General features: G+C 39.7%; 6 protein-coding genes and 3 non-coding genes across 10 annotated transcripts; 2 read left to right on the plus strand and 7 right to left on the minus strand.

The window, feature by feature from the left end:
- Positions 1-1,092: 1,092 nt before the first annotated feature.
- On the minus strand, positions 1,093-1,164 carry Trnap-ugg. Its single transcript has one exon. It is a non-coding gene; the product is annotated as a tRNA-Pro (tRNA).
- A 483-nt stretch (positions 1,165-1,647) lies between these two features.
- Positions 1,648-1,720, minus strand: Trnaa-agc. Its single transcript has one exon. It is a non-coding gene; the product is annotated as a tRNA-Ala (tRNA).
- Positions 1,721-1,897: 177 nt separating this feature from the next.
- On the minus strand, positions 1,898-2,356 carry LOC111599587 (glycine-rich protein 5-like). The gene is made up of 2 exons (XM_023315261.2): positions 2,336-2,356; positions 1,898-2,281 (listed from the first exon to the last, which is right to left on the minus strand). Exons 1-2 carry the CDS (start codon positions 2,354-2,356, stop codon positions 1,898-1,900), a joined length of 405 nt encoding a protein of 134 aa, XP_023171029.2.
- A 1,071-nt stretch (positions 2,357-3,427) lies between these two features.
- On the minus strand, positions 3,428-3,500 carry Trnav-cac. Its single transcript has one exon. It is a non-coding gene; the product is annotated as a tRNA-Val (tRNA).
- Positions 3,501-4,001: 501 nt separating this feature from the next.
- On the minus strand, positions 4,002-6,524 carry LOC111599586 (keratin, type II cytoskeletal 1). The gene is made up of 2 exons (XM_023315260.2): positions 6,510-6,524; positions 4,002-4,334 (listed from the first exon to the last, which is right to left on the minus strand). The coding sequence occupies exons 1-2, from the start codon at positions 6,522-6,524 to the stop codon at positions 4,002-4,004; spliced, it is 348 nt and encodes a 115-aa protein (XP_023171028.2).
- Positions 6,525-7,869: 1,345 nt separating this feature from the next.
- Positions 7,870-8,455, plus strand: LOC111599585 (pupal cuticle protein Edg-91-like). Its single transcript, XM_023315259.2, has 2 exons — positions 7,870-7,927; positions 7,988-8,455. The coding sequence occupies exons 1-2, from the start codon at positions 7,910-7,912 to the stop codon at positions 8,453-8,455; spliced, it is 486 nt and encodes a 161-aa protein (XP_023171027.1). The 5' UTR covers positions 7,870-7,909.
- Positions 8,456-9,510: 1,055 nt separating this feature from the next.
- Positions 9,511-10,628, minus strand: LOC111599607. Its single transcript, XM_023315295.1, has 2 exons — positions 9,798-10,628; positions 9,511-9,735 (listed from the first exon to the last, which is right to left on the minus strand). The coding sequence occupies exons 1-2, from the start codon at positions 10,572-10,574 to the stop codon at positions 9,595-9,597; spliced, it is 918 nt and encodes a 305-aa protein (XP_023171063.1). The 5' UTR covers positions 10,575-10,628; the 3' UTR covers positions 9,511-9,594.
- Positions 10,629-11,378: 750 nt separating this feature from the next.
- Positions 11,379-14,341, minus strand: LOC111599570 (adenosine 3'-phospho 5'-phosphosulfate transporter 1). Of its 2 annotated transcripts, XM_023315242.2 has the most exons (5): positions 14,148-14,341; positions 13,640-14,086; positions 12,514-13,582; positions 12,241-12,366; positions 11,379-12,168 (listed from the first exon to the last, which is right to left on the minus strand). In XM_023315242.2, exons 2-5 carry the CDS (start codon positions 13,684-13,686, stop codon positions 11,998-12,000), a joined length of 1,413 nt encoding a protein of 470 aa, XP_023171010.2. In that variant the 5' UTR covers positions 13,687-14,086; positions 14,148-14,341; the 3' UTR covers positions 11,379-11,997. The 2 variants fall into 2 exon arrangements, with proteins under 2 accessions (XP_023171010.2, XP_023171009.2); XM_023315241.2 differs by lacking the exon at positions 14,148-14,341 and having other exon boundaries at positions 13,640-14,137.
- Positions 14,342-14,407: 66 nt separating this feature from the next.
- Positions 14,408-18,039, plus strand: LOC111599572 (serine/arginine repetitive matrix protein 2). The gene is made up of 6 exons (XM_023315243.2): positions 14,408-14,646; positions 15,431-15,783; positions 16,248-16,342; positions 16,537-17,154; positions 17,218-17,546; positions 17,691-18,039. The coding sequence occupies exons 2-6, from the start codon at positions 15,568-15,570 to the stop codon at positions 17,789-17,791; spliced, it is 1,359 nt and encodes a 452-aa protein (XP_023171011.1). The 5' UTR covers positions 14,408-14,646; positions 15,431-15,567; the 3' UTR covers positions 17,792-18,039.
- The last annotated feature ends 5,129 nt before the right edge of the window (positions 18,040-23,168 follow it).

The raw sequence follows: 23,168 nt of genomic DNA on the forward strand, positions 1-23,168 counted from the left end.
CTGGGAGCGCATAATGGATGGATGGATGGATGGCTGGCCCGGCTCCGGTCATCCTGTAGCCCAGTCCAGCTCTGTTATTATTTTTATATAACTTGTGAAAATAATAATAGAGCTTGCCAGGCAAGGCGGGGCGACCAAACAAATACGTCAGCGAGCGACAGTTGTATAAACACAAGTGTGAAAGTGCAGATAGTAGCGGCTGATGGGCACTGGGCAATGGACCGCAGTGGACCATCGCATCCATATTCAGCCGAAGTGTCTTCAGTTCTCTCTCGTTTCGGAACCCCATATGAAATTGTCCGCGTGTTTATTTGTGTTTGTGCTATGACAACAATGAGACATGAAACTGGAACGAGTTGAGTGCAGTGTCCAGGTCTGAAGTCCATCTGACGGCAGGTGTTGTTGTTGCTTTCCTTTGGTTAACTTTCACTGACCGGAAACGGAAATTAAATGCATAAGTTTGTTCAAGTTGCCGAGCCAGTGACGTCCACTTCTTATCAACTTTCAAGCAGCCGACTGTGGAATGGATATCAATGCTTGATAGATGTATTCGTTGAGGAACTGATAGATTCAAATTTTAGAAAGGGATAATATTTCCTTGCCACATTTAGTTGCCTTAGCAACTAATTAACTGCACCTTTTTGTCAATGGCTACCTGTTATATTATTTTATTTTCATTTGATTAGTCATTTTTGATAACATCTATAAATTAATGTAGCTCCACTCACAACAAAATTGCATGACAAAAACCACAACAGTTAACTGACTACCACCGGGGATGTAGCTCATTCGGTAGAGCGCTTGCTTAGCATGCGAGAGGTACGAGGATCAAAGCCTTGCATCTCCAGAGTGGAAATAACTTTTTAAAATTTTTATATACATAATATATAGGTTTATGTTATATATACAATAATATTTTTTATATCCATTTATTAACTTATTTCTTGAATAATATTATGATATAATCTGAAAATATAATTAGATGCCATTTTTACAATAACCAGTTGCATATATTTAGTTTTGTATATTGTTTTTTATAGTTTTAATTTATAAAAAGAATAATAAATATAATAAAAAGCAAAAAAGTACAGAGGGCTCAACCGGGATTTGAACCCGGGACCTCTCGCACCCAAAGCGAGAATCATACCCCTAGACCATTGAGCCGCATGCCGTTTCGTGTTCAGTACATCAGCTTGTACTTATTTGACGGCACGATTTGTATTGTTATAACAAACTAAATTTGCAAAATCAGATAATGAATAATTATAAATACAATGAAATTATACAATTGTTGTAATTTTAAAATACTTATCATGTAATCAAACAATTGCTGAAAAACCAAATGTGTGTACTTAAAATGAAGTGATAATTTCAACATAAACATATTATTGTTTCAATAGCAGTGCTTTTGCAGAGTAATTTTATTTAAAAGTTAAATAAAATATCAGAAATATTTGATTCTTAATGAATACACTGAATGCATATTGTACATTTGATCATATGCATAAATAATAAATAAATCATTTAAAAGGCATTATTTTATAACATATTTTTATTTATTAGTGAAAACATCAATATGTATTAATTAAAAAAGTAAGCTCTGCAAAAAAAATTTAAAAATAAATTGTGCGATAAAAAAATTTATTTTGGAGATGCGGGGCATCGATCCCCGTACCTCTCACATGCTAAGCGAGCGCTCTACCATCTGAGCTACATCCCCATGTTTTTACTGTGCTGCTAATTTGCTTACAAGTAAGGTCAGCTATTTTATTTTATACTTTCACTTATATTGCTTTTTAATAGTCAACAAACTTAAAGATACAAATTGAAAACATGGTTAAATTAGTGATTTAACTAATACTTCAGTGGACTATAGGAGGCCCAACCAGTTAACGTATTAGCCATAGTAGTTGCCGTAACCGGGTCCAAAGCCGCCACCTCCGAATTGGGCGCCTGGATAGCCGCCTCCATAGCCAGCACCGTATCCATAGCCTGGATAACTTGGGTAGCCTCCACCGTATGCTGGCACTGGCGGAATTGCAGGATATGCCTGTCCCAAAGGTTGACGTCCACCACCGAGCAGGCCACCGAAGAGATTGCTAAACAGGCCGCCAAAACCACCGCCACCACCTCCGCCTCCACCCAACAGGCCGTTCAAGCCAATAATACGATTGTTGACTCCTCCAGCTGAAGCGCCTGCAGCAGGACCAGCACCATCGGCACCCGAACTTTGATATTGGTATTGGGCATAGCTATTGCCGAGGAGTGCTAGCACCAACAGCTGTGGGGATTGAATTGTTAGAGGTGGCTGATTATTGGCAAACGATTTACTTACGGAACAGATAATCTTAATCATGTTTGGTTATTGTCTCTTACTTGACTGTGTGTCTAACCGCAAGATGTTTCAGTTTTTATAACAAGATCACAGAATAAACACGCCCACTCAGTCCGGAACTGTGGTACTGTGCGACGACCTTAACCCCACGATTTGAACGCCATCAATGCTTTTCACACGATTAGTTAGCATTTTCGCAATAGTTGCTTATACTAAAAAAGCCGTATTCATATTTATGCTTTGGGTATAAAACAAGTTCTTCTCGTTATAATGTTAGTTTCAGAGTTCTTTGAACTCGCTGCGATAAGGAAGTACAGGAAATCTTTGAGAATGCTATAAAAGTGACAACTCGCATCGCTTGCCGGTTAGAAGTTGTCTTCATCATGAGACCAAACAGAGTGAGTTCCAAAGTCATGTCACAAAATTCCCCTGAATAGAATGTACATATATTTTCTTTAGACAATCATCTCAGTGTTGGCGTTGCTGTGCATCACATTGAAGTCCAGCCAAGCACATGGCTTTGGTGGCCCAAAGTATGGCGGAGGCTTTGGTGCTGGTTATCCTGTACCTTATCCCGTTGCACAGCCAGTTCCAGTTCCGCAGCCAGTTCCAGTTCCGCAGCCCGTGCCCGTTCCCGTTGCAGTGCCGCAGCCGGTGCCTGTTCCATATCCAGTTGTGAAGCCATTTAGGCACGGTTGGAAAGGAGGATTCGGCGGCGGACTTGGTGGCTATGGTGGTTATGGAGGATATGGCGGATTCGGTGGATATGAAAGTTATTCATCGTATAGCGGTGGATCATACGGTGGCGGCTTTGGTGGCGGCTATGGAGGGGGAGGCTTTGGGGGTGGCTTCAGAAGACGCCGTTAGAGCACAATTCTTAATCTAATTGATATTTAAAAATGTAGTGTATTTAATCTGTTTCAATATATTTATTTTAATATATATAAACAAGTTCGAATAAAATTATTCTAATAATTATTAATTTGCTTATTTACTAATAATTTGTTTTAATATTAAATAAAAAAGAAAAAGAAATGTGCTTATTAAATTTATATTAATTATTGATTATCAAAGTAAACGCAACAAAAAAGTTGTTCCCGCCCGGGTTCGAACCGGGGACCTTGTGCGTGTGAAGCACACGTGATAACCACTACACTACGGAAACTTACAATCTTTCTACAACTTTTTGCTGATATGTTTTCTTATTTGAAAGCGCCACCTATTATTCATTTGTATTTATTAAGACAATGTAATTTTTGAGTACGAGTAATTCGCTTTGAGTTGTCCTGAGTTAACAACAATTATATATATTTTGATATTGAATTTTTGGTAGACTTAGAAAATATGTTTTTTTTGAAAACGACTTATTTATTAGATATTTAATGTTTTTTTCTTATAAAATGTGGAATTTTATAAAGGGAACTGCGTCTCTTGAAAGGTATAAAAATTCTCTAGAAATTACTAAGTTAAAAAAATTCCTATGCATAATATAAACGTATAATATTCCCCATATTGTCATCGATACAGCCCAAGGGTATGCAACATTTAATAATTAATTTTTTATTTTTGTATGCAAATGAATGTGAGCTTAAAACTGAATAACAAACATATTTCTAATGGATCATGTATTGAGGATCTAACTTAAGCTATTCTGCTATATCTGTGATCATTTTCCCCACAGACCGCCGCCAAAACCACCACCTCCATAGCTTCCACCGCTGCTGTAGTGGCTTTCGTGGTGATATTCCTCGTGATGATAGCCACCGCTGTGGCCGCCACCAAAGCCACCTCCGAAGCCTATTCCACCACCAATGCCGCCACCGAATCCACCGCCATGTCCCGACAGTGCATGCTTAAGACCCAATAGCTTTGGTGTTCGAACTTTCAGTCCAACGAATCCGGCATGTGGACCCTTAAATGCAAACAGCTTCACTTTTCCGGCAGTTGTTGTTTGGAGCAGTAAAACTGAGCCGATGCCGAGCAGCAAGAGTAGCTTATGCTATAATAAATTTAAGATAAATATGAATTAAAGTTATTATTCTTCAAGTAATTTTCTAATTATTATTATTAACATATTAGTTCAGGTATTATTTTGAAGTTTTTATATTTCGGTATTTTCTCATAAACTTCACAATTGTAAAATTTATTTCAATAAAATATTAATAAATAGTTTTTAGTTTTGACTCCAAATTTAATTTTATGTTGATACGTCAATTATACAAATACAAAATTGATTTTTAAATATATTTTATTTTTTATTCCAAATTGTATCTCTTTCATATATGGTTTTCCTCACAGCAATCGTTCATACAATTTTGTTTTCTTTGAGCATATATCATTAAACAATATTACAATTTAGTTTTAGTTTTAGTTTTAAATTTACATGATTGTGTACTCACAATGATTTGCATTTTACACTTATTTATATTTTTAATTGATTTATTTCGTTAGCAACGCTTGGAGATTTAAGTTTGCGACCTCGTCAATATTCACTTATTGTCTTGTAAGCCTTCAAGTTCAAATTTCGCTTCGTTGATTGATGTTAGTTGCATGGACCACGATATGTATGCAATTGAAGCTGCTGCGTGGTGAGCGAAGAGTTTTTATGTCACTGACGCGTTTTCGACGCGTTTATTGTCGCCCTTATGCAATCGCCTCTCGATGAGATCTTGTTTGTCTTCGTTTTTGTTGTTGCTGTGAACTTCAGCTTTTATTTAATATGTTGGCATCTTTGCTGTGTTCACAAAATTGACCCTGAAAATTTCTGGTTTTCAAAGTAAATAAGAGCAAAAATACAAAAAAAAAACACAAATAAATGGAACACAGAGTTTATTTATATATATATTATTTGTATGTTTATGTATGTATGGGTGCACGCATGAAGAGAGTTTAAAGTCAATAAATAAGGAAAATAAGCGAATCTGTTGGCAAGTGTTAATAACGGTTGAAGATTTTGAACGGCCACAACATGCAGACTCTGTCAGGGTATTTCCAGCTTCAAAGGGGCGTTCTTGATTTCAGTTCTTATACCCTCACAAAAAGGCATTTCTGTTATGTCATACATAACAAGTTATTATTATTTATATATTTATATAAGTTATTATTATTTATTATTATTTATATAATTTATGCATGAATAATTGTGTCTGTATTTTGACTTCTTTTTATTGAGAATAGTTTTAAATATTTCAAATAATTTATTTATATTATAGGTGCCGCAGGTAGCTGTTCCTTTTAATACAAAATTTTTAATATCATAAATAAATGCAAGAAATTAAAATTTCTAAAATAGTCTCAAAAAAGGATTGCCACAATGAAACTGTATTTTATATTATTGAAGCTTAAATTTTGGCGGTAAAGTAAAAAGTTTTTTTTTTAAGTTTTTTATAAATACTATAATTTTTTAGGATATGGCTATAAACTATCACGCTAAACTCGTTTAGAATTCGAAAGCGTATCCTTCTACAGGTATATATCCGACAAGTTGTCTACATTTGCTACTGAGACAGCTCTTATAACGTGTACAGCATATTTAATCATATTAGTTATAAGCTAAAAGTCACCTTTCGTTAGCTTTCGACTACCTGAGCTGATAGAGATATATCTCTATTTGACTATGTCAATCAAATGAATCATCAAATGAGCGTACATATTTGGGTATTTTCGTTTTATTGACCTTAAAAATGCAAAGTCCAACAATAAGAAATCACATGAAATGAAAACGGAAATTTCCAGCATTTGAAACTTTAAAATATACAAACTATTCGTATGCATATTTATCTCATTTATTTGCCAAAGCCATATGGATAGCCGAATCGATTTCCAGAAGCGTAGTTATTGTAGCCATTGTACTGATACTGATTGAACTGCTGCTGATAGCCTCCGTTGTAGTTGCCGTAGCCATAGCCGTAGCCGTTGCCTGGCCAACCATAGCCTTGCCCCCCATAGCCGTATCCTCCATAACCCTGGAAACTGCTGCTCGCTGCGGCAGTGGCGCTCGATGAGGCATAGTTTCCATATCCTGCAAAGGGTGCAAAGCCGTAGCCCGCGGACCACTGTGGTGCAGCCCAACCACAGCCACCCAGGCAGAAAAATACACACACATAAAAAGCTATCTAAAGGCAAATGTAGACAAAAGGAATAATGTTAACTAGTTGAAGCTAGAAGAACTTACTCCACGCACCTTCATAGTTGATGTTTGATTGAAGACTTGTTAACATTTGCCATGAACATTTTCCTTTTATTATGCCCAAGTAAAGAGGAAGTACGATTAACTAATTACCACTGAATGGAAAATGAACTAGGCGTGTAATTAAATAAACTAAAATAATGATAAGTTCAAATAAGGTCGAGGTGAATAGAGAATATAAATAATTTACAATTGACAAAGATGATCAAATGACAGTTTCTAAGTTAAGTATAATATATTACTATATATATATATATATATATATAAATATACTAAATAATTTAGGCAAATGAATTTTTTATTTGTAAAAAGAAAAATATCTATAGAGTCTCACTAAACTATATAAAAGGTGATGTTAAGATAGCATTAGAATTCAAATGGAGCAGCCGAATTTTATATATATAGATATATATAGTTATAGCAAAAAAATAAATTTAGTTTTTATACAATTTTAGCAATTTCAATTCACTGTCTCTGCCTATTCTATGCCAGTTGCAAATAACTTCCTCATGGTAATGTATGTACTTTTGGTAAATTCTCTGACGTTTGCTGAGTAATCATCTGGCCGAGTTGAATAAACTGCCAACGAAAGTGAAGGCGTATCTAACATTATGCTAACATAGCTTTGTGTAGACAAATCAGACACAATGTGTTGTTGGAGCATCACAAACTAAATACAAGACACATTTAAAATATATATGTAGAGTGCTAATGAGCGAAATGACGTTGAAAATATTTCCGACATCTGCGCCCATGCTTCGCTGCACGTTCTGTGTAAAGTTTGTTGCCTAAGTCTTTTGTTATTTGATTGTTATTTTGCTCTAACCCAAAGTACCTAAGCTGTCCAACAAGCTTCAGAATAGTTATGATATATAAACTCTTAATGTTTTTAATTGTTATATTATGTGTCATAAATAAACAATATTGAAATGTTTAAATAATTTTGGTTCCATTTGAATTTCCAACTGAAAAAGTGTATTCAAGCTTCGCTGTTGTAAACTCAGATGCATGATTATTTTTATTGGGTTTTTTGTGATCTTGATCTTCTACGGCTACGGTCAACAATTGTCTTAACCCTCAAGAAATTATGTATATATGTATATATTTTGACAATCGAAAAATTAACGCATTCTGAGGCCTGTTGCTTAAGTGAGCCTTGTTTAGTGGGGGGTATTCCACGATTTCGTCACTAACTGGTTCTGTTTGTTCTGCACTTCGCGTAGAATTACTTGGCAATGCGTAACGCGTCGTCAGCTTCTTTTGCCCGCTCATTGGGCAGACGAATACAGCAGGGTATATAAATGCGAAGCACTTCACAATTGCAATTTAGTTTCGTTACCGATTCGCGGGGCGACACATTAACTTATAATTATCTCACACTCGAAATGGCGCGCTTGTGTTGTGTACGTATTGGTGGGTCTATTTAACGATCTTCCAGTTGCTTATCGGCTGTTCTTTTATAGCTGTTGGTGGCATTAGCCGTTGTCGGCTATGGAGCTGCGGCGCCGGCACCCATCAAAGGGGAGGGACGCTCTTTTGGACTACTCGGCGGTGGCTTCGGCGGCAGCGTGGGACTAAGTGCAGGGCTTGGCATAAGTACGGGTCTCTATAGTGGTTTCGGCGGTGGCGGCGGCGGTGGTTACTATCCAGGAGGTGGCTCCTACGGCGGTGGCTACTATCCCGGTGGCGGATATCATCATGGCGGTGGTGGATATGGCGGCGGTGGATACGGCGGTGGTTACTATCCAGGCGGTGGTTACAGTGGATATGGACACAGGCCTTATTATGGTGGTGGCGGTGGCGGTTACTATCCAGGCGGTGGAGCCTACAACAACTATGGAGGCTCATATGGCGGCCACTACAGCCAGTCGCAGTCGCATTATTCCAACAATTATCACAATGGCGGCTATGGCGGCGGCTTCTTTGGTTGATAGTCGGAGTAAAGTGTGATCTTTGTTTAGCTCTAGTTAGCTTTTACTATTTGTGTACCGCTGAAAAGTCCAGTTTGTAAAGTACAAAAGAAATACAAAACATGTGAACCCTGAAAATCCCCGACAAAATCCGGTTTCTCTTCTCGCAATGGATACGTTGTCCTTGCCCTCGCAATTGTTGTTGTTGTTATTATCGTCTTCTTGTTGCTTTTAATGGGATGAACGCGACGTGCATAAATTTTATGACCAAAGATGCGAGAATTATATAGTACGTGCATGACTAAGATCTAAAGCCCGAGAACGAGCGAACGGACTATACAATTATTCATCGCACTTAATGCCTTAGAGCCATGGCAGCATAAACACAATTTATGGGAGCGTTCATTCTAAGCAAGGCGAAAGATCATTTTTTATTCTTAATTTGATTTTTAAATAAATACAAATAGTGTTTGTAAATAACATATTTGTCTGTTGTTTACCACCTTCTGACGTCTTCATTGGATTTGAAGACCATTCCCAACGTTTGAGTAGAGGGACATACGATTAAATCGTGGGAATAGTCATCAGCTATTACTTGAGACTCCTACTTCTGAGAAGTTCAGCATAAAGTAATGTATCCAAATCATAGTTAGAAATTACAAATATTCAATATTTTTTCTTACAGATTCGATGTATTTCCAGATAGGACATCTAGAGCAAACTCTTTCAATACTTCAATTCATATGAGCGCAGAAAACATTTTCATGACTCGTTCAGTTTAACTTATAAAATATTTATAATAGGCTTGATCACTTTACTTTGCATTAATCTAATGTTAGTAGATCCGAGCAAATATCAAGCTGAGTGGAATCTGCCGTTGCCAAATGCTTTGTTTTGAGTAAGTTTATTTCAGATATTATATCAATGGTTAGTGCTGAAAGCGAGTGTTTCGAAGAGCCAAGCAAATATAAGTGCAGATATTTAAAAATTTATTTAAAGCTTATCTACAGATGTTAATGGATGTTAAAAAAAAACTAAAAGCCTTTCGCCAGCGAAGTTTTCAATATTTTGTTCGCATTTCGTCTTTTATTTCCACTTAATCATAGCTAAACATATAATTAAATTAAAATACTAATCGATTTTAAGTTTCGTAATCCGGCCTATCCATAGCTGCTACGATTGTCTCTCGCACGATAGACGCCTGTTTGGTAGACCGGCTGAACTTGGCCCGCTAGCTGTTGAATGATTCCATTGATGGTCGTGGAGACACCGCCCAATAGCTGACCCGGCGTAACTGGTGGCTGCAAATAGAAGCACTCATAATTAAGGTCACGTTCAAATAGAAAGCACTCGTTCGACTTACCGCGCCTGCAGAGTCATAGTAGACACGATTGGGTACTGGGCGACGCACGGGAGCTGGCGTATAGTTGGGATCCACGGCTGGATCGCTTTGTAAGTCACTAGCAGAAGCCACAGGACGCGCTGGCAGCTGATCTGCGTAAGGCACACCTGGCACAGTGGTTGCCAGGCTGTTCTGCAGAATCCCAGGCGCGAAAAGTGATAGCCAGGTGGCTAACGGCGCATAGGGGCGCACTGGCACTGGCACTGGCACCGGCACTGGACCAGCAGGATCCGACAGCAAGCCGCCACCCAGTCCACCTAAGCCACCCAAGCCCCCACCGTAGCCACGACAGCCACCACCGCTTGGATACACATTGTACACATTTAAGTCGAACAGAAAACGTCCTTGCTCCACCGGATCCTTTTGGCCAGCTGCGTCCCGTCCGAAAGGTGTGCAGGGTCTGCCATAGCCATAGCCATAGGAAGCAGCAGCAGCCGCATAGGGGCGATATAATCTCTTCAGCTTCTTCTTGAGCAACAGTGATCGATCGTCGCCTACATCGGAGCTCAGCTCATCTAGCTCCTGATTTCCAGCACCCGCAAACTTGGGATTCTCCGTGTCCGCTTTGCTCTGGTTGTTGTTGTTGCTGGTGCTCTGGCGACTATAGCGAGTGTTCTGTGAGTTGTAGTTATAGACCGAAGGAGGTGCTCGCCGTGGTGGATAGTCGTAGTAATAGCCACGTGGAGCGGCTGCACAGCAACTGAAGGCACCAAGTAGCAGCAGGCTGAAGAGCTGCATATTCAAAGGAATCTATTCGCGTGGCTCGCTATGCGATGCTTCTATGTCTGTGGCGTGTTGGCAGCGGACTATGTAGCCAGCGTCGAGCACGCCCTAATTTATCACCTGTGCATGTGCGCAAAAAGCCGAAAAAGCGAAAAAAACAACGAAAATTGCTAACAACTGGCAAAATTGCTGTTTTCCCTTAGAAGGCAGACGATTGCATAATTCCCTTTTTTTATTGGCTTGAATTTTTCCAGCGCATTCGCATTGTTTTTTTGATACAAATGCTAATTTGGAACACCCCCGCAAACTCAACCGGCGGGCAACTTCATCATCATCGTTACCATCATCGTCATCATCATGAATAACATCGTTTCGCCCACATGGTTTAGAAAACAAGTTACAAGCGACGACTCTTGTGCATTGACCTGTGTCAAATAGTAACCAAGCAACCAGCCACCCATAGGAGCTCTAACTTGATGATGAATTTGGCCAAAAAGACAATACGATATGTTGCCAAAAATAATATAACATAAGTGGGTCAATGTCATGACGACTGACTGAGTGTTGGGAACCACCTTTACACATTATGTTTCTTGCTGATGCGAGAAGCGCAGACAGCTGCCAAGAAATATCTGCTGTAATAGCTAAAGTTTCAACATCTAAACTGTTATACATTACATGCATCATATACATATTATATACATACATTATACATTATACATTTTCAATGTTTCATTATAGTCACTCACATATTAACATATGTATGCCACAATATGTGTAACAAAACAAACTTGAATATTTAGAACAAAGTAGTTTGATTGCATGTCATTTTAATACACGTTGCAGTTTAGGAAGCACATACATATATGTTTATAATTTATACAAAAGCGAGTAAGTATATAATTCAGTCGTATGCAACCGACTTCGCAATACTCGTTCACCGTTCAATAAAAACTTATGAGCTGCCTTATATTTTAGGAGATATGGATGTGATCTAGTTTAATGTTTCTTTCATTCAGTTAATCTAGCTCTGAAGCCATTAAAGTTAATAAATATTCGTACATTGACACGCCTCAAAAGGGCGTGGACATATATATATATAGTTTCGAGTGCCAATTATGCGTTTATACGGACAATGAAATACAACGAGTAAAATTAAACATTGTGAACAAGTATTAATATGCACAGCAAATTACGCTTATCTTAAACATTTCAATAAAAGCTGCCATTGTATTAAATATATATTCTAAATTTAAATTTAATTTCTTGACATCTTCTTTTCGACTTAGAACTACAAAACATAACTGTACAATTTATAGATTCGGCTTGAAAGATATCCTATAAACTACGCTAGGTTAAGCCTCTGATCCTAAACCAGATTTAAACTAGACATACACGTTTAGCAGATTGTGCGTCAAAGCCGAAGGCGGGGCATCAATTAAACAGCTGTTTTTGGTTTGTTGGCTTCAGCACGTTTGCGTTTAGCCCTCAGTTGCTGATTGCAATAGACGCGCAAAAAGATGGCCGCGAATACGATGAGCACTCCAAAGATGCCCAGCATCGAAATGCTATGCTGATAGATAAAGCACGAAAGCATGATGGCAACGGCCTAGCAAAGAGCACAAATAAATAACAGATGAGTATACAAATGGGTCTGCACGTGTGTGTGTGAGGCACTTACCTGGCGCACTGTCATGATGATAGTAAACACAACTGGCCCGAATACATCAATTGTGTGATAGATAAACAATTGGCCAACAGCAGCGCATATGGATAGAATAACCATGTCGAAGACAAACTTGGGATGCTACAAATGAAATAATTAAATTGGTTTAGCTGCTGAAAACTCAATAATACACACTGTGTATGTACATTTTCAATAAACAAATAAGGAATTAAAAGATATTGTGAAACTTAAAATTGTTTTCTTGTTTACTAAAAAAAGGCCACTCACCTCTGTGGCAAATGCCAGCGAGTCCATGAAGCCGCCCTGCACGGAGAGCGAGGCGCCGGTGAAGATGGAAGAAAACAAATTGACGCCGCACATCATTTGGATCGAGGTCATTCCATAGCTCTTGAAGAGTGAGCCCTGCCAATTGGCCGTGAAGCTGTCGAAGATCATGTACATGGAGAGCAGAAAGATGCCCGTTAAGGTAGTTACACCGCTGGCTTTGCTGCTATCCGCGGACCCACTCATAAAGAATATCATGCCCAGGGAGATGAGCAGCGCCGTCACATACTCATACGATTCGTATTTGGCCTTGGACATGATTTTGCCCATCACCATTACGGGTATAATCTTGCAGGACTTTGCCAACACCTGCGTTGGGAAGTTGACAAACTTAAGAGCCTCATATTGGAACCATGCACTCATGATATTTGAGAACGAGGCGTACGAATACTTGTAGAGCGGAGCACGATGATGCGTTGTAGCCGGCTGCCATTGTAGATAGGTGACAGCCACAATAAATGCCAGCATACGATTGCAGAAAACTAGAAATTGTGAATCCTTAAACTTTGTGCTTTCGCCAGCGAAGTTTCGATAATGCTGCGTCATGATCTTCTCCTGCAGCACACCCCACGTTAAATACGAAACCATAAGACCGCCAAAGCACCAAAGCAGCTGCACTGCCTCCTGCGAACTTGTGCGCTTACTTGGACGACCGCGTTCGATTGTTGCCTCACTGCTGTTGCCACTGTTACTGGCAATGTGAATAACATCCACCGACTCATAGCTGGAGTTGCCCGTGATGCACATATTGATGGCAGTGTGCAGAAACGTCTTATTGCCTCGCTCCAGATAGTTCGTGCGCTGCACATACTTGTAGATGAGATAGCCGGGCAAAAAGACGCAGCTGTAGCCGAAGCAGTTAACCAGCAATTTCAAGAGCCAAGCATAATCACTCGACTGTGACTCGATCAGCTGCGATAAGGTTGCATCTACTGCAGAGCTCCCCGACAGCAAGACGTGCAACAGGTCCGTGAAGAAGTGTATTACCAGCAGGCTGACTACAATGAAGGAGCTGGGGCGTAAAGAACTACATTAAAAGGCGAAAACATATATTTTCATGAGCTCTCACCATATAATTATCTCCGGTGCTCGATTTCCCATCTTGTAAACGTACATGTGGCGGTTTTTGCGTTCTGTAATGATTGAAGTTCAAAACCGAAATCGCTGACACGTTCAAATAGCGATACGAATTTGGATGCCCAATAATCACGCCGCTAGCATTCTAGCCGGCAAAGTCAAGTGTCATAAGTTCAATAACCGGGCAAAACAAGTTTTTGCATAATATTAACTGGGCAACAGCAGCCCAACAATAAATAATGAAGACAGCGCGTTTTGTTTAAATGTATGCGTCGGGAAGTTTGTTTACATTATTTAATAGTCGCGTGCCGATACATCGGTGCGTTTAATGAACGTGGAGTTATGCGACTTGATGGCACAGCCGTAACTCGTGCCGGCTGTCCAAATACTATACGTGCGCCATCGCTTTTATGACCGACAACTATTTATGAAAATAAGACTTAAATAACAAATATTACTTTATAAGTGTGACCACACTTTGCTAGTGATGAAATCTTTACCGCAGCGTTGCCAGTCAGTTTGATTTTGCTGGTAGTACGTACGGCAACTCAATTTTTAATAATTTGCTTATTATATTGGCCTTTGTACAAATGAGTATTATGATTAATTTGATCAAAATCAATTTCAAAAATCAAAATGAGTTGCGGTTAGTACTGACGATGGAAGTCAGATGAAATAAATATTATTGAGCTAGCTTGTTCGTTTGATCAATGTGGAACTGAACTAGTTCGGAACACTTCAATACAACTCTACAAGGCTGTACATTTAGCGTTTTGCATTCTACGTCGAGACTGCGAGAAAAAATATTATTTGTGCTACGGAAATCTTATAAAATCAAACTGTGCAAAGCCGATAAATAATTTAAAGCGTGCAAATAAACGTTTTCAGGAAAACTTTCAATCAACTCATGTCTATATACGTGAACGTTTATTAAATTGATTATCAGCGCTCAATCAGCCATTAAAAAAGTAATAAAACCAACAAAAGGACAACTTTAATGTAAGTAATTGGAAAAAATAGAAATTTATTTTACTTATTAATAAGTTTATTATTATAATTCATTATAAATGCAGAAGAAAATCTCGTATGTATCCATTAATGAGTCAGTATTGCTTCTCTTTCCTGTTTTTGTTGTTGTGGCAACTATGTATTATTATTAGAATACATTCAAGAAGTATACGTTGTGAACTCATTTCTAAATATATGTAATTGCACGCGTCTATATGTAAGATACAGTGGCAAATGAAATGAAAAGTCCAGAAATAAGAATAGATAAAAACGAGAATAGCATTTGTTCCTACCCCAATGCAATTGTTATGTATGTATATAGATGCGGAGCAGTGTTGAGCAACGTTAAAAGAGTAATGCATATACATAAATTCATATCAGGACTGGTGGAGGCTGTTCGTCTGCTGCAGCAAATCTCTTCTCCGATTCGAATGCCAGGTCAAGAGTGTGAAAATCATTCTAGAATACATCTTTAGTTAACATGCTCCGAATTTTCTGTATCTATTATCTGTAATATATGTTGATCCATTTTATAAGTAGTATCTTTATTATCGTACTTTGTACATCTGCAGGGAAATTAGTAAACGATTTTATTGCACTAATTTACATTCGACTGCTGTAAAACTTATTTTTGATCTTTAAGGGTTGTTAATCTTGGCCTTTATGAGTATTTTTTCCAGCAGCTGCAATTTGACTACCTGTCTGCATTATATGATTACCTGAAATGTAGTTTGAGGCGTATAAAACTGAATCGTTCTTGTGTCCTTCTTTACAGTTGCAAACGAAGGTTCAACCTACGCACACACACAATTCAATTGTGGCCAAAGTCTAAGGCAAACGGAAAACAAGATAATACTCATATAACGTAGATATCTTCTGAAAGTCAAATACACATCGATCGATCATCTCAAAATGGTGCAGACTGGAATATCGCTGAATGAGCGTTTCACTCAAATGCAATCTCGCCAGCAACAGCCGTCGGCTGGTGGGCAACGGGGACGTGTCAGTCGCAGTCGTTCACGCAGCCGCAGTCGCCGGATTGTGGATTCAGCGTCGGCGGCCAATTCGCGGCTGCTGCAGGAGTTTAAACGGAAGCATACTGTCCAGACGGCCCTCAAACTGAAGCGCGTATGTGTCCAAAACAAAACAAAAAACAAGCAAAACAACAACCACAGTAAATACTCTGGGATTGAGGAACTGACTGAACAATTGACAAACGCAAGCGTTTGAGCATAACCCGTGACGTTCTGTTTGGCTGGGCAAGGGCATGAATGGCAAAGAGCAGCAAATATGCAAATGAGCGCCAGCCGAGGATTTGATTATTTTGCTCAATAGAGCACTAGATACATTCAGTCAGATTTCGTAGTTAGCGTTATACTGACCCGCCAAGTCCGGTCCAGCCACGCCAGGCTCAGCCCAGAGCAGATAAGATCAACCCAGAAGTAGACCTCAATATAAATAAACTCATTTGTAGTAGACATCTATTGAATTCACACACACTGAACCGCTACCGCTTGAGCAGCGTCAAGTCGCATTCAGTTTGTTAAACGCAAAACAAAAACAATCCATCACAAACCTTATGCATCTTACAGAGAAGCTTGCGGACAACTGCTGGCGGCAACAAAGCGCTCCGGGTGGGGCCCAACGGAAGACCCGTGCGCTCAAGCAACGGCACTCGCCTGGCAACGTAAGCATCCCCAACTAAAAACCAAACACACACTTGTAGCTGTTCTTGACTGTGTGTCATATTCAGTCAAAGTCGAAGATTGCTTGCGAGCAGCTTTTGAATCAAAGCGCCAAGTGCTATGCTACAACAACATATGTAAAACACATCTACTTTCTGCTTATTCCGCCTCTACAACTTCAATCACATATAACTAGCATGCGCGCAGATCTGATTGCCAACAATGGACGCGCGCGCCGTAGCAGCAGCATTAGTGCCCGACGCCCTAATTCCGCGGCAGGAGGACTCCACCAGCGCCTGGGCCTGCGCCGACCCACTGTCGGTGGCGCAGCAGAGCGTGTGGCCCAACGTCGGCGCGGTTTATCGCGACAGCAGCCGCAGCCACAATTACAACAGCAGCGTGCCCGTTCACGTAGTCGTGGCCGCGCTCGTTCGCAAAGTCGCGGAGGCGATCAGAGTCGGGGTCGTTCCCAAAGTGTCGGCCGATCTCAGAGCCGTGGACGCCGCAGTCAACAACCGACTATTGGTGGCAGAACCAATGGCAGAGTCGGTGGCAGAGTCGGTGGCGGTAGCGGTGGCAGCGGACGTGCTCCGGGTCGTGTTTCAGTGAAGCAACGCCTGGGTGTGCGTGCGGGCGTGGCAGCAGCGGCTGGAGGAAAAGGAGCAGGCAGTAAACGGCGGAGCAATCGTCGGGGCAATAGCCAAATGCGCGGCGTCGCCGCTGGACGCATTGAGAAGCGTCGCAATTCGAACGCTGCACAGAAGACAGTGGCAACTGCAGCTGGACGCGGACGCAAAGGACGTGCACGTGGCAGGTAAGTGACAATAGCTTGCAAATTTCGTTTACCCTTAATTGATGTTGAATTTTTTATTTACAGATCTGCTGTGCGTGCTGCTGCTATTGCTACTACTGCTGCTACTGCTGCCACGCATCGCTCGCGCTCACGCTCAAGATCTCGGGCACGACAGGGTAATGCTGCTGCTGGCACTGCTGCTCCATCAAATGGACGACAAAAAGGTGCAGGCGTTGTTGGCGCTCGTCGCCGTGGACGCAGCTTACAGCGCACAGGGGGCAAAATTGCCAAGGGCATCAATAAAAATGGTAACAAGAAGAAGAAGAACCAGATCACGGAAGGTGGCAAGGCAAATCAACAACAGCAGGGTCGTCGCGGACGTAGTCGTGGTCGTGGTGGTCGCACGGTTGCAGGTAAAAGCGTTACAAGCATGGCTCACTGCACGGACATCAGGCTGGAAGGGAGCGCATAGCGACTTCACATGGAGTTTGCTCTACTCCTGCTTTACAAAAGTGATGTAATTAATCTAAGCTTTTTTCTTGGCTTTTTCAACTTAGGTAAGCCGCAACGTAAGGAAGTCAAGCGGGAGGATTTGGACAAGGAGCTGGATCAGTACATGTCAACCACAAAATCAGAAATGGACTTTTTGCTCAAATAAAGCGCATAACACGGCGATCAAGGAGTGTTACCACCGCAAGGCAATTTTTACTAATTCTTAAGTTATGTCTTTAATACTAATTAGCTATAAGCGTCACATACAACAATTGACACCGGATAAAATGTTGTATTTATGCTCTTTAGCTCATGCTAACGAGGCACTCTGTAAATAGCTTAACGTATAAGTAAATTACTCTGTTTGCATAATTACAATCGAAATGTTTGTATTATGTGCAGCTAAATACAATTGACTCCTTGTTTAAACTAAATGTTATTCTGTGTATTTTTGTGGGATGTTTGTTTAGCGGCATCGCCTAAACAAGTCTTACCAACTACCGGAAATTGACTTTCGGGCGACTCTGTTTACTTGTGTTTGGCCAGCGTGCGAGCGGAAGCAAATAAAATGGACGAACACTGAAAACAAAAAAAAAGTAATCCAAACACTTCTGACCATCCCTTGTGGCACATGAAGATAAATGTCTTTCTTTGCTGTCGATTCTCTTGGACGTGGATTGTCTTGCTCTGCGATATGGAATGAAGGGTATATTCGTTAAAAATCGAACAATTCGAATCAGATAGTTAATGGAATTTACTACTTTGTGTATAAGAATTGTAATATTTTAGAAAATATAGAGAACAGTTGGGATAAATTGGATATTGTGAATTGTATATCAAGAAATTTTTTTGTTTTAAATTTAGGATACATTTTCACATTAAAGTGTATCCTAAAGAAATTTGGTTAATTCCGTTGGAGATAATTAAGGCAGTAAGAGACTTTGAAAGGTTTTAGGACAAAATTACTCAATTAAGCTCCTCACTATGAGTTGAAATAAAAACTTAATTTGGCATTACAGCTCGAAATAAAATAAAAACAGTTTAATGATGTAAGACCTCATTCCTGCTTATACAAAAAAAATGTCCTTTAATTTTATACAGGGCATGCCACCAGCTACTACAACAGCTTCCTGCTATAAGTTGATTTTCTTTTAGCGTTTCTTTGTTCTCAGGATTCTAGTTTTATCTGGCAAGCGATTATTTTTAATTTCTGTGATTGATTGCCCACGTTGCAGACTCTACGACAGCGCTGTGTGGCATGAGCCGAAGCTAACAAGGTGTTGACACAGATTTGTTTGAGCGGGGTTGCAGCCGCAAATAGGGGTTTGTCATTTTAATTAAATTCCATCCGTGTGCGTTGCCTCAAGCATCTGAGTCGAATAGTTGCGGCAACATTGTGGTTGTCAGGTGCCAATTCATTTAGCCGCACCACTCGCTCAATCGTCTGCCAGCCACTAAGTAGCGAAACATGTTTCGGCAACCATCAGGGCAAACGTCGGACGGCTGTGCCAGCGCAGTGCGATTAACTGACATCAATAAGCCATGGCTGTAACTAATCACCAGCAGCCTCAGCAGCCACTACACACCCAGCCGGCTAATTAACACAAAATGACCATTTGTTGCGCGTCCTAATTGCATAGAATGGCAGAAAATACGCGTCCTAGCTGAACTTATCGTCCACATGGGACGCTCCTCATTAACCCCTTTTCTGGCAAGTCAGCTGCTTCGAGCATTAAACAATTCAACAATTTATAAGCAATTAGTAAATGTTGCCAACCGACACGTTGCTCCATAATTAGGGAATTCAATTTATGTGCACACCTTTTGGGCACCTCTGAAAGGGTTTCGCCATTTTTTTTTGCTGGCCAACACAAAAATGTTGCTAATGATGTTGCCAAGAAAGCAAAATGAAATCTACGTTAGGCCGAGTCCCTAATGTTCTGCCACGAACTCTGCTAATAATGCTATTCATATAAATAGAAACAAAAGAAATACTATAAATGGTTCTGTCTTTTAAATTTATTTAAGGAATTCATAAAATATGATACTGTATAATATAAAGAGCTTCGACTTAAAAAAAATATTTAAATAGAAAATTTGTTGTATTAAAATGGTGAGATTTTCATATTTGCAAATCTTTTTTGGCTTTTGCCATGATGTCAGGACCTTAGCTTATCAGCCCTGCGAGTGTCGTAATACCTGGTGGCTTAAGAGCGCGTAGGTTGGCCATCAGGTGCCAAGTTGTGTGGGAAAGCAACAGCGAAACCAATTTGACTAATCTGCGCCGCAAAAGTGGCTGGTGGCCTAAAAAGCGACAGCCACTCCGTTAGCAGGTGAAAAAGGCAAAGCTTTAGCCAAATTTCGAGTCCATTTTGTGTTTTGCGGATTACACTCGAAAAGTTGCTTGAGCAGTAGTCAAGAACCTGCGGCCTTAAGCTCCTTGAAGCTGTACTTAGTGCGTTAGACCTGCGAATAAAATATCGCATTTCCTTCACAGAGCTACCCGTGGCTAATTGCTAAACTGAAGGTCAACAGATTCGACAGCTGCTTTAATCAATTACATGCATGACTGCAGTTGAGGCACATTTGTGGTGTCAGCAAACACGCTCCGTGCGAGCCGCAGATAACGAAAACAACGTCAACAACAATTGCCGCAGCTGCTGTCCGTCTCAGACAATCGCAATACATAACATCACATTGCCCATCACACGTAGGAGGGGCTTCACAAGAAATCAAACACACACGCACTAATCCAGATCAATGGCGCTTATCTTCTATGGCGAAAACATGTTTTTCTCTCTGACATCAATTTCTGAGAAGAAGCAAATTTCATCTTCTTTCACATTAAATATAAGTTTTCGTGAGTACGTTATGACTGCATAGAATATATATGTTAGTTTAGAAGACCTTTGATTATCAATGAAATATATATGTTATTTTTATACTCATTCACTAAGTGAAAAGTGTAGATTTGCTTTGTGCAATGCTCATCTTGCTGTCCTTATCCCAAGGGAACTTTCAAATTCTTTCAAATTATAGAAATTATATGTCTACACCCGGATCAAACTATATAGTATTCTGTACAAATTGGTGCGATTTTGAGTCTATACTCGTGCAGACAACTAGCAGCTAAAATGTGTTAGATTATAATATCTATGAGTTAATTAGGATTATATTTGCTCTACAGATTGACCAAATATTATATATACTTATATATCTATATCTCTTACGTTTTAAGAGCTAACCTAACTTAACTTGATCTTCCATCTAAATAACTTATAAATTATGTAGCTTAGTCATGAGGCCTTGTTCTATAACTAGTTTAATACATTAATATATGATTTATTGTTTTTAATTAGATATATAAAACCTATTAATAAATGTGTATACATTGTGTAGCTTCTATGCTTCTGAACTGCAAGAGCTGATGTCTACCCAGGCAATATATTATTAAATACCTAAAAAAGATTATGGCAATGTTGATAGAAATCAATTGGGAAATAAATGGCAAATGGTATGTGAGGAAAATGCCATCGCGAATGCCATTTGTATTTTATTCACGCTTTGCACGCCCGACACAAAGCTAATGAAGCGTCAAAGTGTTGAATGGCAATTCCCTATACAAATGTATGTGGAAGTGTACGCTGTATGTGTCTGTTTGTTTGCGAGTGCGACTGTGTCACATAATAAATAAGCCAAATCCGGCAGGTAATGAGGTTTTTCTTATGAAAATGTGCATGTGTGAACAATTGAGCGATCAGCGCTTGTTTCCTCCGTGATTTGCGTTCGGCATATTGTGTTTATATTTATACGGCATTGTGTGGAAATGCAAATGCTGAGCTCTTCAAATTTCCAATGAAGTTGGCCGATTTGAAGGTGTTGCCAAATGCTGAAAATGTTATTCCCAGTGTCGCCATTAGCCCAGGGCAAAGCAAATAAACTGCATGGCGGTGCTAAGGCTGAGGAGGAGCAGGGTCTGAGCGAATGCCAACGGGGCAATCAATTTCACGCTTCTACACATTTGCTTCACCCCCACCCACACACACATGCATAAGAGTACATGTCTACTTTTCACTTTGTCTCGTCGTCTCTTTCGTCTGCCTTTTTTGTGTGCTGCTGCCCGTACAATATAATTGTCTCGAAGAACTCTCTGCGTCTTCTTCCTCTTCTTCTTGTTTTCATCGACTGACGCCATTTTGTCGTGCACTTTGCGGCTGGCGTCGCTTTAGCGCTTAGTCAACAGCTCAGCGTCTTTGGCACGCCCCACGAGATATGCAACAGAAAATTTTCATTACTGCAACACCTCGCCGTGCTTACTTAACGTGTCCGTCTCGCAGCTACTGAAGCTGGCAATGTGTCCAATTTTCGGTACAATGCTTTTCCATTTAATGGCATAGAGGAATAAAAACTTTCGGTTCTCCGATCATAAAAGCATTTGAATTGCATTAAGCTCATGACAATAATGCAATTTTCGTGGCACGCACGCACAGTACACGCACGAGAGCACAGACAGTTTGCCGCCTTCTTCCACTCGCCCTCCCACACCTCCATCCTGTTTCAATTGCGGAAGCTGGATGCGTTAAGGCACAACGGCAAAAGTATCAAAGACGAATGCAATGCCATCGGCAGCCGGAAACTGTTTGCTGTCGAGCTACAAAGTAATCGACATAGACATAGCTGTCATCTGTGGGAGGCCCGCGTGTGTCTCTCTGACAGAGAGCACTTAAGTCTACCTAACAAAAGCAGATCTTGATTAGATGTGCCTTGAGCGTGACACATGCTGTGGCTCTGTCAAGCCAGCGTTTATTTTATTTTGTTATTGTCAGTGGCCAAATAGCCTGATAATATTCTGATTGTAACTTGACAAAGCTCTTAAGTTTTATTTTAAATTTATTATACATAAGTTTTGAGCTTACGCAAATAATTCGCTCAAACATTTTAAGCTTCAAATAAATTAAAAAAATATTTTTGGGTAATATATCAGGTAATAAAGTACAGGGTATTTCTTTATCTTTACTCTCTTGCAACTACATATGGCGAGAAAAGCAGTGAAAAACAGCCCCCAAACTTCATTTTACAAGTTTTTCCACTCAACCGAAATAATAATACATTTGCATTAGAGAATTTAGAAACAAGGATTCTCTTGATAGGTATATTCTTTATTAATATATTTACCATTTAAATATACACACATATATATATTTATAAATATACAATATATAATATAATATTTTTATCATGTTCTCTCACATGTCGAATTAGTTATTCTTAGAAGCTAAACACACATAAAATTTGATAGCAAAGTGTTTGCCATGACATTGGAATAGTTCCCTATGGGGTGTCAAAGCGGCTTAGACTTACTGAATGCTTAACTTTACTGAAATTACAATTAGCTTTAGCACATAAATAGGTCAAATGACTAACAAACACGGCTACGGGTAACAAACGTTAATACATCATTGCTATTGAGCGCAATATATATGTTAATACTATTTCCTTTTTATATAGTTTCCAAAATATACATATATATATATCCATATATA

Source organism: Drosophila hydei, unplaced genomic scaffold (genome assembly GCF_003285905.1).
Source record: "Drosophila hydei strain 15085-1641.00,03,60 unplaced genomic scaffold, DhydRS2 tig00008121-arrow-pilon, whole genome shotgun sequence".
NCBI lineage: Eukaryota > Metazoa > Arthropoda > Insecta > Diptera > Drosophilidae > Drosophila > Drosophila hydei.